This window comes from Mytilus californianus, unplaced genomic scaffold (assembly GCF_021869535.1).
Source record: "Mytilus californianus isolate M0D057914Y unplaced genomic scaffold, xbMytCali1.0.p SCAF_5, whole genome shotgun sequence".
Lineage (NCBI taxonomy): Eukaryota > Metazoa > Mollusca > Bivalvia > Mytilida > Mytilidae > Mytilus > Mytilus californianus.
In genome coordinates this window covers 20,722,494-20,733,764 of record NW_026262701.1, presented here as the reverse complement: position 1 = coordinate 20,733,764, position 11,271 = coordinate 20,722,494, and the positions used below count along the sequence as shown (strand labels likewise).

At 32.6% G+C, this 11,271-nt stretch overlaps 1 protein-coding gene across 1 annotated transcript; it reads left to right on the top strand.

Moving 5' to 3' along the window:
- Nucleotides 1–775: 775 nt before the first annotated feature.
- Nucleotides 776–8,811, top strand: LOC127702683 (tyrosinase-like protein 1). The gene is made up of 4 exons (XM_052206983.1): nucleotides 776–829; nucleotides 3,045–3,478; nucleotides 6,294–6,412; nucleotides 7,880–8,811. Exons 2-4 carry the CDS (start codon nucleotides 3,056–3,058, stop codon nucleotides 8,757–8,759), a joined length of 1,422 nt encoding a protein of 473 aa, XP_052062943.1. The 5' UTR covers nucleotides 776–829; nucleotides 3,045–3,055; the 3' UTR covers nucleotides 8,760–8,811.
- The last annotated feature ends 2,460 nt before the right edge of the window (nucleotides 8,812–11,271 follow it).

The window sequence follows — 11,271 nt, the reverse complement described above, 5'->3', positions numbered from 1 at the left end:
TTAAAAAAATATACTTTTCACAATTATTGCACATAAGTAGATTTTAAACTAGCCATCACGCGTCATATACTATATTATATATATTATATATAGACCATCGCACATCAGCGAACGAACCATCGCACTTCGACGCAGACCATCGCAACTCAGCGTGACCACTGCACTTCAGCGTCTCCATCGCACCTACGAGTCCTACATATAATATATTATATAGAACTCATAAAATATACCAGACTTACATTTCTGTACGCGATACGTGCGTTTTTTCAACAAAAAACTCATTAGTCGACTAGAATCAAATAAGTTAGAAAGCCAAATAAACTACGAAGTTGAAGAGCATTAACTATTCACAATTCAAGTTTTTGCAAACAATTAATTTATACATATACATGTAACCATTTCATTTGAATCTTCTATTATTCTTTTTTAATTCTTAGTTCTCTTAAGTCACGAAAATTTGATCTACAATATATTTTTGTCATGTCACCTATGGCGTAAAATATTGTTACATTTTTATATGTTAACTGGGACATTAAAAGTACGTTTTAAATAAATCAGTTAAAATTCCGTCACTTACATATATTCATGAACATTCATTCAAAAGGCATTAACTCGTTAGACAACTAAGTGATAAACAAAAAACATGAATTCATGAGGCATTAACTCGTTAAACAATTAAGTGATTTACAAAAAAAGAAGAATTGCTATACAATTAATTTCACTTGGTAATTAGAATGCTTTGATCTCAGCGCATGCTTGGAAAACAAACCGTGATTCGTATTATTACTACAATATCCAGCAGAACAGGGAGCTTCATTTTCTTAAAAGGGTAAATTTACATAGGTTAAGTTATTTTTAAACATATATATATTAGCGGCGATAAGTGAAACTAGGCATGAAGCTTAAATCCTAGGCAATAAGCTAACGCCAATGCAGTAAGCCTACTGCCCAATTAATGTGAGGCATTACTCTTAAATCCTAGGATTTTTTAATTTAAATCCTGAAAATTATGTCCAGGCATTAATGTTAATGTCTAAAATGAAAATGAGAGTAAATAAAAAGAAATTTATTTATAAAGTTAAAATACATTTTGTACAAAATAAAATAATAAGAACTGAAGTTTGAATGTCAATTACATGAAATAAAATCATAAATAAAATATTGATGTTAAAACTCATTGAATAAAACTCTTAAAATATATGTAAACGTTTTGGATAGTTATCTCATTAGCAATTGTGCTCCATCTGATTCTCCTTATTTTTTATATTGATAGATAATTGTATTGTAATTTGTTTGTTACCAATTGGTGCGGAGCTACTGCATATTTTTATTCGCATTTGTACCATATCTTTATATAGAGCAGAATTCCTTTGTATATGAACGAATTTGATTCCAGTTGACCACTGTTAGTTCGTTGTTCCTCGTCCATGCAGTAAGCATGTCATGAATATTTCCGTTTGACCACTCAATACTACCATGTGATTGGTGATGTGTTGGCTTCCCGTGAACAACAACTAGAACAACAACTAGTCCTGACCACATTAGCATTAATTCAGATATAACCTTAGCTGTAAATTCACGACCTTTGTCCCTTTGCTGTTTATGTGACACACCAAATATTGTGAAAACATAAAACTAAATTAGAAACCACCTTTGAAGTACTATTTGACGTAAGAGTATTTTTTTAGGTGATCTTGGTACACCATAATAAAAAAATAGTTTCTATCTTACTTTGATCGGAAATCGATTAAATCAACCTGTCCTCTTCTGTAACACTCTTTGGATAAAACTGGTTTTAATGCTACTTCCTTCTCTATGCACATTTTATCAATTTTTACAAAATGGTAGAAACAGTACAATGGAATCAAGGAAAATGCTTGAAAAGCCATTATTAGGTTGTTTAATTCTACGTTCTATAATGATAATAGTCTGCTTTGACACTTCTTCGTGTGTTTTTCCCAAAATACCATACAGTTCCTCTAAAAAAACATAAACTTAGAAATTACCCTCAATATTCTCTATACCTTAGTTACCAGTCTTTCAAACATCCAATGGTAAAAAAATGTTATACCATTTTAAATTGTAATAGTCTAAAGTCGCCTTATTTTCTGCTTTTGAAAGTTTAAACTTTGCCAAATGATCATTATACTTTTGCCTTGGGTAAATAATCTTTGTTTTCCCTGGTACTCCGCAAAGAGTCAAGAAATTTGTTGCTAAAATGCGTATAATCCCAGATTAAGAAGTGAAAAGACAATGGGTATCTAAGAAAAATTTGCATATTCACCAAATCGGATGAAAAGATGATGTGACTGTCAAAATTTTATATTTTTGACCATCTCAAAGCGGCTCGACCATTGAAGAGCATTTAATACAAAGAAATACGAGAAAGTTCTGTTTTGAATACGAAAAATACTAGAAATTAAAAGATGTTTTAAATCAGTTTATATTAGTTTCTGGAATATCATTTTTAAAATATTATTAATGAAGAATATTTCACCTAATTAAAATGTATTTGGACGATAAACAAAAATCCTAAAATTATCTTATTGCCTGAAATGATGTTTGACAATAGGTTGAATAATCATCATCAGAATTCAGGAAATAAGCTTAATGCTTGTAATTTTCAGGCAATAACTTAATGCCTAGGCGTTAGCTTATTGCCTAGGATTTAAGCTTAATGCCTAATTTCACTTATTGGTGATAATAATTTTCATGGTAGAAATCATTTTGTTTCTGCTATTTCAATTACAATTGTTTTACCTAGTAAATAGATCAAATAAAATCGTTTTATATAAGTTAATTTATTATATTATGGATATGACAAAAATTATACTGTATCCTTGAAATTATATATAAAAATAAACTTTAACTAGAACCGACTGAAGTTTAGTTTCTTTCATTTCAGTAATTTTAATTTCGTTGTATTTGGTTTTTTTTTGGCGTTTTTTGCTGCATATGATTTTATATATGATTTCATTGAGGAGTATGATTACTTAAACACATGAATAAAAACAAGAAATATTTTTTTACATTCTATCTATTAGACAACTGCAAAATGAAGGCCGTCTGGACATCGTTTGTAATATGCATATGCTCTGTGAGTGTGACCTTGCAAATCATGGATCCAAATGGCGTCCCTAGCAACGGCATCCCTAGCAACTTCGTAGAATGTATGGAATATGAATTCATCATAGCAGAGGCTAAAAATATTTCACAAATGGAAGTTCAAACTTTTTGTAAAGATTTGTTAGTAAACCAGATGGAGTCTATGGCTGTCGAAATGAAAAATCCAAATATAACTAATTATATTAAACATCTTACAAGAGGAATAATATCCGAGATAGAAAATGTCAAATCTCGACAGAAGAGAAGTATTTTCAGATTTGGAAGCGTAATGCGACGAGAAATCAGAGAACCGCCATATGATCAAGTATGGGGATGTTATTCAAGAGGAGTCAGGCGGCTAAAGAATAGTTATGTAGGTAGAGTATGAGGGTCTATACCGCTGCTGGTCAAGTATCAGTCCCCGAGGGTATCATCAACTCAATAGACAGTATTGACATGATTTATAACAAGCCATTCTTTAATTGTCCATTTATAAGTTTATAAATTATTAAGAAACTAAGATTTCAACTCCCTCATGCAAAGTTGGCCTTAGATGGATTTGGCTATTTAAAGGTCTTTTTTGCCAATTATATCTGACTGTTTCGGTTCTTATGCATCCTTGGCCTTCAAATATTCGGCTTTGAGCGTTTCTGATGAAGGTTAATCCAGAAAAGCGTTTCGGACGCATTATATTTATTAAATTTTCATTTTTTATGATGTCATATGTTACAAATCCCAAACAGTACACATTTAAGAGAAAAAGACTTTAACATTTCTGGTAAAACCAAAAAAGTTAATAGATATAAGAAGATGTGGTATGAGTGCCAATGAGACAACTCTCCATCCAAGTCAAAATTTATAAAAGTAAACCATTATAGGTCACAGTACGGTCTTCAACACGGAGCCTTGGCTCACACCGAACAGTAAGCTATAAAGGGCCCCAAAAAATTACTAGTGTAAAACCATTCAAACGGGAAAACCAACGGTCTAATCTATATAAAAAACGAGAAACGAGAAACACTTATGAACCACATCAACAAACGATAACTACTGAACATCAGATTCCTGACTTAGGACAGGTGCAAACAAATGCAGCGGGTTTAAACGTTTTAATGGTACCAAACCTTCACCCTTTTTCCTGAAACAATAGTGTAACATCACAACATAGAAAGACACACTATAAAATATCAACTGAAATAGCTTAACTCAATCAAAGGACATATTAACACCATTGAACATACACTGAACAAATAAATTTGACCTATGACACAATGTAAATACAAAATAAATAAACTAAGGGTAGAATAATAAAAGTAACATGTTATATCGGTAAGACTACATAAATGTCGAATCAAACCCAAATAATTTACCCCGTACTCTTAAAAATATATTATTTCAAACTATAAGAAAGAACATGTTAACCCTTTAAATAATCAGTAATTTGTCCGTGAATTAGATTTCTTACTTTGTGTTTATATATAAAAGTATTGTTTCTTTCCGACTCAATAGATTTTTGTTTGACGACTTTCCTTTCGAAATGCCTTTAAAAACGATATTTTTACCTACACATTAAATTGTATTTTTATCATTTTCTGTAAAACTACATATAAGTGATAATCAAAAGCATTTGATTCGTAACGATTTTGTTTCGATGCATCTTGTGCCACTAGTGGATCTGCTTACCCTTCAGAAGCAACTGACACAACACCCAGTTTAATTGGTGGTGGGGGTTGGGGATGGGGGGGATGTTGCTCAGTCTTTATTTTACTATATAGTTTTTTGTGAACTTCTCTGTCTTTTCGTCGTCTTTCCTTTTTTCAAGGCGTTGTTAATTTCATTCGACACTATTTTTGATTATCCCTTTGGTAGCTTCCGCCTCTTAGTTGAAGATTTATCATTTTTGATTATTTCGAAAGACTATATGATTAAGTTTTTTTTAAACATTTTTCTCTCTAAACTTATCATTAAAATTAAAGTTATAAAAAGACATGATACCAATTTCCGTTCCCATGACAACAGTTTTTTGAAATAACCTTCCTGATGTATGGTCTAGCTGATGCCTCTTTTTACCACTGAACACCACCAAACGCCTAAACAATACCACCAAACGCTTTATATATTTTATAAAGATATTAAAAAGACTTTAATATCCTTGTTATAAAAGATTGGGGAGCCAATGATAAGAAATTTACCACCGAACACAAGAAAACAAAAGAAACCCAATAACTATCATCGAACACCCAAATTTCCATCAAACATCCAAAGTTAACACCAAACATGCATGCATTAGATAGAAAAAAGAAGGACACCCGAACACTCAAAATTCCTATCGAACACATTTCAATATGCCGCCGTTCGCTTTTAATGTCACACTTCTCACATTCAAACCAATATAAACAAATCAGATGAATAGATTTAATTATTATCGGAATATCAGAGAAGTCTCGGACAAACATGAAAGTATAAACAAGATGTCAACTGGAAACCGCAGACTCTCTAAATTTTGTTAATATTTTTTTCGACTATGCGTTTAATCAGTTGTTGAAAAAAACGTGCAGGAAACTCTATATTAGCAACATATTAGAATTAATATCTTATACCTGAACAAGCATGGCGTTTTCAAAACTGAAGAGAAAAAAAAACCCCAAACTTTTTAACCCTTTTTTGAAAAACAAACGCCAAAAAGTAAACCAGTCACAATGATAACTTTAACAATTAATCGGGGCTTACTCTCTGGCCCACAAAGCCAAGAACCAAAAATACCATGTCAAACCAAAAGACCAAAACCAAGAGAGCTACATCTTAACGATTGATTGTTGTCTGTTTTACGTCAAGTCGCAAGTATTTCATGCATATCCAGGACGACGACGAATGACCATTTAAAATGTTCATATGTTGTTAATAAAACAAAACTTTAATTATTTGTTGAAATATAATTGTGTAAGATAAAGCGAATAAGAATGTAAGGTCTTGTCCAGTATGGATCAATTGTTAGGTAATGTGTAGAGCTTGATTTGACATTTATTGTGATTAAATAATATACCTAAAATGTTTCTGTGACTGTTTCGCCAAATCTTATCAGTTACTGCAATTTGGCTATCTATTGCTTATACTTTAATGGTAGCTAATGGACTATGGAAGCAAATATAAAAATGTATCCAATGCAGTAATGTTACATTTTATTGAAGGATGTGAGCAATACAATGAATACTTTTGACGTCATCGCATCTTTACACACTGGAGCTTCAATACCAGTGGCCCATGATGGACCTGGATTTTTTAGCTGGCATAAAGCCTTTCTACGCATGTATGATAGTTTAGCATATAATTGTTTACCTTTGTCTGATCATATAAGAAGGTTTTTTCAACGCATGTACTTAATCGTGAAGCTGTTTTTAATGAAATTTTGGTGATCGTCATGACGAAAAAAATAAAAGGTTGTCTGGAGCTTTAACGAAACAAATTTCATAAAAACATGAAATATAAACTTTGAATAATTATAATAAAAAAGAAAACATAAGTCAATGATGGACAATTAATCATAAATTGCAGCAAATGCGGTAACAAAACTTCACATGGGTAAATACATTAAAAAAAATGTTTGATATAGATATAAGGATATGCAGAAGAACGATTGATTAGAATAAAGAAGTACAAATTACGTCATCAACCGTCAAATCCAAGCGGGGATTTTTAACCCTTTTCATACCTTGGATGTTGATTGATGGGCACTGTTTCCTCATTTGGGAATTATGTGTCAGTAGTGTATTCATTAACTTTAACCTTGGTTAATTGATTAAATTGAATATAGTCAGTTTTGTATTGTACAATATATTTTTTTGATAAATTATTCTGTCAGATCAACTGCAACTACCTTAAATTGTACATGGAAAACACAGCTATTCAGAGTAAAATGTCTGAGAAAAAAAGTATGATAAACTTTCAAAGATAAGGCTGAAAATTTATTACACCGGACGTGTATGTCGTCTACATAAGACTCGTCAGTGGCGCTCGGATAATAAAAAAAGAAAGGCCACGTAATTGAAGCATAACAAGGTACATTCAAGTAGAACAACACTAAATGATGACATATCAAAGAATGGTCATATTTGTAGAAATCTAAGGATAATAAGCACATGGTCCTTAATCGGTTTATTCAGAAATCGAAAATAAAAACATCCATTTATAAATTTTCTGCGTCCGAAGCGCTTTTCTGGATTTACCTCCATCACTCACCTACATTCTAATAATAGTTATGTGATGTATTAGTGTAGATATATTACGGCAACGTTATGGACAGTGAAAACGTATACGTAGAAAGCGTCAAAGTCAAATTCCCCCAACATTCAAGGCGCAATGATTTAACAACACACACCATAATCATAACGATTCATTAATTTTCATGGGTACCAATTTTCGTGGATTGAGAAAAACTTGCATTTTCGTGGATATTTGATTTCGTGGATTTGTCAAAGTCTGCATACAAACTTATTGAAAATGTGTAATTCGTTGAACATTTAAAGTCGTGGTTTACCTATACCCACGAAATCCACGAAAAGTGTTACCAAACGAATAATATTGATTCCACAGTAAATGAATTTTAGCAAAATTGAACCGCTTAAGCTTGTTTGCTTCGTAAATAAAATACAATAATACAACTAAGTATGAAATGCTACGTTTAAGGACATTTCTGCAAAAGAGTTAAATTTAAACAGTATTTGTTTTCTTATTTCTGACTGAAAATTTAGATAGGAATATAATCTTTTGTTTTCAGCATGGAATTTGCAATTGGTTGTCCATTACCTTACTGGGATACAACATTAGACTTTCCTATGACCGACCCCACTCAGTCAATTGTCTGGTCTTCAAAATATTTTGGTAATGGTTATGGTGCGATTACCACCGGACCTTTTGCCAACTTACCTGGACAAATACAAGCGATAAGAAACATAAATAACGACGGATGGTTAATGTCTAGACAAGATATACAAATGGCGCTTTCTAAACCCAGTTATTACGAATTCACCGAACCATCACCTTGTTACAATGGAAATCGTAATGCTTACAGTATGGAATGTTTACACGATGGGACGCATGTCTGGATAGGTGGCACTTCTGAGCCAACTGCCACAGCTGCCTTTGATCCTGTATTTTATCCTTTTCATGCTTTTGTTGATAAAGTATTTGGATTATTTAGAAGGAGAATGCTACAAGAAGGAAATGCAGCTTATCCCGACAAACAGATAACAGGACATGCACCTAGAGACCGAATGGTATTTTATAACACTTTTCCTGGCATAGAATCTGTAACACATGAAGATGGGTATGGGGAAAATATAGATCAACTAGTTAGCTACACCTCTACTCCGTCATGCCCTTCTTGTGCTAGAAGTGATGACCTATATTGTGATACCAGACAAAATATTTGCGTCTCAAGGACAAGACAAGGACAACAAAGAATGGCCGTAAACCGAGTACCAGTGCGCAGAAATGGTGGTATTGAAACTGCTGAAATAATGGAGCCCGATAGTCCTGTTCGTGTTGAGAGAATCATTAACCGCTTTGGTGCATTACCAATTCGCGGGCGAATGTTTGGACCAGTGGGAATGAGAGACAGACGAACGAGAGGCATTTCCATGAGATTTATGTCTTAATATATAAGTAAATAACTGAATAAATGATATAATAATTATAATGATAAGGAAATACCAGTATACCAATGATTAATAATACGTCTGTTATTTAACAACACCAAATATTTCTTCTTTTTTTGAAATGTCGTAAATGTCGGTATAGTTATAAGATGCGATATGGTCGCCAGCGTGAAAACTAGCCATTAAAGCCAAAATGACAAAGACGGAAATAGTTACAGGTCACCTTACAGCCTTCAACAATGAACAAAACTCATACCGTATGGTTAACTTTCAATTGTCCTGGGGTGACAACAAAACGTTTATTAGAGAAAAAACGGTCCTACATGCAATTATAATTCAACAAAAATGATAAAAACAATTACGGCAGAAGCTGATGACAACCACCGGAATATAGGCTCCTGAATTGGGATATGCACGTATCCCAATGCGGCGGGATGAAACTTCTTTGTGAGTGAAAAATATAAATTTATAAATTATTAAGAAACTCCCTCATGCAAAGTTGGCCTTAGATGGATTTGGCTATTTAAAGGTCTTTTTTGTCAATTATATCTAACTGTTTCGGTTCTTATGCATCCTTGTCCTTCAAATATTCGGCTTTGAGCGTTTCTGGTGAAGGTTAATCCAGAAAGGCGTTTCGGACGCATTATATATTAATAAAATTCAATTTTTTTAAGATGTCATATGTTACAAATCCCAAACAGTAAAACCAAAAAAGTTAAAATTACATAAATGTCGAATCAAACCCAAAGATTTTACAAGGTACTCTTAAACATATATTATTTCAAACTATTAGAAAGAACATGTTTACCCTTTAAATAATCAGTAATTTGTCCGTGAATTAGATTTCTTACTTTGTGTTTATATATAAAAATATTGTTTCTTTCCGACTCATAGATTTTTGTTTTACGACTTTCCTTTCGAAATGCCTTCAAAAACGATATTTTTACCTACACATTAAATTGTATTTTTATCATTTTTCTGTAAAACTACATATAAGTGATAATCAAAAGCATTTGATTCATAACGATTTTGTTTCAATGCATCTTGTGCCACTAGTGGATCTGCTTACCCTTCCGGAGCAACTGACACAACACCCAGTTTAATTGGTGGTGGGGGATGTTGCTCAGTCTTTAGTTTTCTATGTAGTGTTTTGTTAACTTCTTTGTCTTTTCGTCGTCATTCGTTTTTTTGTGTCTAGGCGTTGTAACTATGATTCAGCTTACTAGTTCGGAATATCCCCATGGTAGCTTCCGCGCCTCATTTTGAAGATTTTTCTTTTTTGACGATTTCAAAAGACTATATGATTAAGTGTTTTTTAATAATTTTTTTCTCTCTAAACTTATCATTAAAACTAAAGTGATCAAAACTCATTATACGAATTTTCGTTCCCACGACAACTGCTTCTTGGAATACACTTCCTGAGGTATGGTCTAGACCAAAAGTGTAAGAAACAAACGAGAACATCAAAATAGAAAAGGATATTAACAGAACAACTGCACTCGTCCATTTTCTACCTTGCCACAGCGAGAGAGAGAGAGAGAGAGAGAGAGAGAGAGAGAGAGAGAGAGAGAGAGATGCAACCGTCCTTTTGTACAGTTGAAAAATTTATATATTCATACACTTAAAATTTGCAATAAAATTTTCCATCTAATTCGTATCAGCAGGAAAGTACTAAGTCCTTGACGGATAGTATCCTTTGGGAATGACCATCTACTACAAGCAGTACCAACCCAGTGTTAGATATATGCTTTATTCTTTAATTCAAGAATCACGTATACTCATTGTTTTGGGAATGAAATTTGTTATGCTTCCATACAATATACACGTTATGCAATTATACCGTCCTAAGCTTACATGTATGATCAGAGCTATCATCCATGATATTTGCAGTCAAAATATCTAGTCCTGTAAAGAAAGGCTTCTATCGTTTAACACACATTGTGCAAAACTTAAATACTGTGTTTCTACATTTGATATATACATTATGTAAGGTGATGGTTACCTTGCAATTAAGAGTTGAATGTAGAAACATTATAGTGATTAAAGTGTACTTCAGTCGCTAAATCCAGCACCGTTGTAAACTTAATAGAGACCCAGCAGATGCATCTTTTTACAACCGAACATCACCAAACGCCTAAACAATACCACCGAACGCTTTCAATGATATTATTCACATGTTCAAAAATACATTTTATAAATATATCAAAAAGACTTTAATATCCGTGATATAGAAGATTGGGGGTCAATGATATAAAGATTACCACCGAACACCCAAATTACCATCGAACACCCAAAACTAACACCGAACAAATTTTATTTAACGCCAATCGATTTGAATTATGCATGCATTTAGTATTAAATAATACCGAAAAAAAGAACACCCGAACACCAAAAATTTCCATCGAACACATTTCAATATGCCACCGTACGCTTTTAATGTCACACTTCTCACATTCAAACCAATATAAACAAATCCGATGAATACATTTAATTATTATCGAAATATCAGAGA

What these genes read in the sequence shown, in the direction of transcription:
- LOC127702683 (XM_052206983.1), top strand. Translation starts at nt 3,056, where the DNA reads ATGAAGGCCGTCTGGACATCGTTTGTAATATGCATATGCTCTGTGAGT. An exon ending in GGCGGCTAAAGAATAGTTAT is followed by an intron (nt 3,479 to 6,293) that starts GTAGGTAGAGTA and finishes ATTTTATTGAAG; the next exon opens with GATGTGAGCAATACAATGAA. An exon ending in CATAAAGCCTTTCTACGCAT is followed by an intron (nt 6,413 to 7,879) that starts GTATGATAGTTT and finishes TTTTGTTTTCAG; the next exon opens with CATGGAATTTGCAATTGGTT.